The sequence below is a fragment of the Sinocyclocheilus anshuiensis genome, unplaced genomic scaffold, assembly GCF_001515605.1.
Source record: "Sinocyclocheilus anshuiensis isolate Anshui unplaced genomic scaffold, SAMN03320099.WGS_v1.1 scaffold590, whole genome shotgun sequence".
In the NCBI taxonomy this organism is placed as follows: Eukaryota; Metazoa; Chordata; class Actinopteri; order Cypriniformes; family Cyprinidae; genus Sinocyclocheilus; species Sinocyclocheilus anshuiensis.
The window spans coordinates 1414679-1416960 of record NW_015544192.1 but is presented as its reverse complement, the minus strand read 5'-3'; the positions used below and the strand labels follow the sequence as shown (position 1 = coordinate 1416960).

General features: G+C 37.3%; 1 protein-coding gene across 1 annotated transcript in view; it reads right to left on the bottom strand.

Annotated features, from left to right (window-relative positions):
* LOC107696540 (CUB and sushi domain-containing protein 3-like) overlaps positions 1–2282 on the bottom strand; it is a 193207-nt gene that overhangs the window by 62432 nt on the left and 128493 nt on the right. Inside the window, exon 45 of the mRNA XM_016496907.1 lies at positions 1636–1809. Within this exon, the coding sequence (XP_016352393.1) occupies positions 1636–1809 (174 nt within the window). The remainder of the gene's footprint in view (positions 1–1635; positions 1810–2282) is intronic.

Sequence of the window (2282 nt, the reverse complement as noted above, 5' to 3'; positions counted from 1 at the left end):
ATCTATCTATCTATCTATCTATCTATCTATCTATCTATCTATCTATCTATCTATCTATCTATCCATCCATCTATATATATTATGCTAAAGAATGTATTTTGTGACAACTGATTGCAAACATTTAAGAGTACACAAGCAAATAGACTCCCAGACTAAAAGAACTGCAAAAAACTCCAATATTTATTCATTTCATCGGTTTTTTAAATCGAGTAAACGATTAATACATCAAGTATGTCAGCTGCTATTGGTTAGATCCATTGAGGACTGGTGCAACTTGTCTGGCATTAAAATGGGCTTTCTTCCCTTTTGCTTTACTCCACTTCAGAAAGTGAGAGATGATTTGTAGATGCAAAACAGCTCTGTGATTGTTTCAGATGCCATGTTAAAGTAATGTATTGCAGAAAGCAACAATCACCATCATCAAAAGAGACGTCTCAGTAGCCCTTTTTTCATTGTAATTTACTGCTATTTTCCAAAACACAATTCAGGAGATGCCACATGAATGAAAGTTGAATCAAATCAAATGATGTCAAATATTACCAAAATGGTTCTTAAACATTTTTGCAGAGGACCCAGATTTTATATCAAGTAAGCCAGAACTACAACCCATTTCAGGTCACAACCCACCACTTGAAAACTACCAACTTTAAACTATTCGCTGATTTTGTATAAGTAGATAATGATACTGTATCACAAGGCTTTCAGGACATAAAAATGTAGGATCAGCCCTGACAATTTATCATTACCCATGTCTCTTAAAGGGATAGTTCATCCAAAAATGCAAATGATAAAATTTCTTTAATAATCTCAATCTCTTTAATAAACTGGAAGATGATGTGAATAAATCCTGCAGCCTCAAATACTGCAGCTTTTGGTGAGAGTTACTTCACTCCTTTCCCTGCAGCTCCTTTTTATCAGCTCATTTCATCTAAATGTTCTTCAAACAAATAAACCCCCCCATTGAAGTGAGGCAGACTTGCTGCAATGCGTGTCTGATAAATGTAAGCTGTAAGCGTAGACCCAGTGTTACTGTCCAGTGGGAGATGACAGTGACGGCACATTTTTAAAAAATATAAATAGCTCCCTAAATACAGAGGGCTCTTAAGGTGGATTCTTTAAATACCAGTGCCATTTAAGAAGAAGAAACGGAGCTCTGAGGAGAGTCTGTATCATGATGTCATGTCCCCTTATGCTTGTTTGCAACAGAGTTACTCTCTGTGCCCCAGATATAGTAGTAGTTAAAAACTGCAACAGTAGGATGTGCTAAAATTAGGGCTGTTGATTGATTCAAAGCTTTAACTGAATTAATTACATGTTAAGCTTATTGATTAATCTGAATTAATTGCATATACTAATATATTTGGTGAGAAAATGCCACATATGCGGATATTATTGTGGCAGAATTATTTCCATATTATTAAACATACAGGCCAAATACCCATTAACACATTTTTACAATTAAGTTTACTAATTTATTGTGTTAAACTGTCATCTGTACCTAAAATATATATGATTGTATGTATTTCTTAACCCAGTGTTTGGTGCTTTAGCCGCTCTGTCTGAATTAATCTATTCATGGATTCAGTAATTTTCCACAGCTTGTCTGAGATGGAAAAGTGCGAGTCCCAAACTCACAGACGCAGATGGGCAGCTGTCCGGACCAGTTGTGGTCTTGTTGGCAGATGCGCACAGAGGAGCCGATGAGGCGAAAGCCGGAGACGCACTGGTACACTACCGTGTCTCTGTAGCCGAAGTTCTCCCCGATCACCTGACCGTTGACAATCTGCTCGGGTAAACCGCAGTGGCCGGCTGAAAGGAGAGGAAAGAGAAGAGAGAGTGATTAAAGTGAGAGGGCTGAGCAGCAGCTACATTACACTGTAAAATATTAACATCCAATGCTTTTAGAGAGACAAACTGCTTCATGTAATTAAGTGCCTTAGGAGTGCATGTAAATTCAAAAAAGTGAGACCTTCAGTGGAGCAGGAGAAAGAAACATGATTGAGGCCAAACGTACGTCAAGCTCTTAGACACTATGGTATGTGTGTGTGCCGTTCAAAAGTCTGGGGTCAGAAAGGTTTATTTAAAAAGAAATTAATACAAGAATTGCTGATCTTTTGAACCTTCTATTCATAAAAGAATTCTGAAAAAAATTTATCATGGTTTCCACAAAAATATAAGCAGCACAGCTGTCTGAAACATTGATAAAAATAGTATAGAGAAACACACACACACACACACACACACACACACACACACACACACACACACACACACACACACAC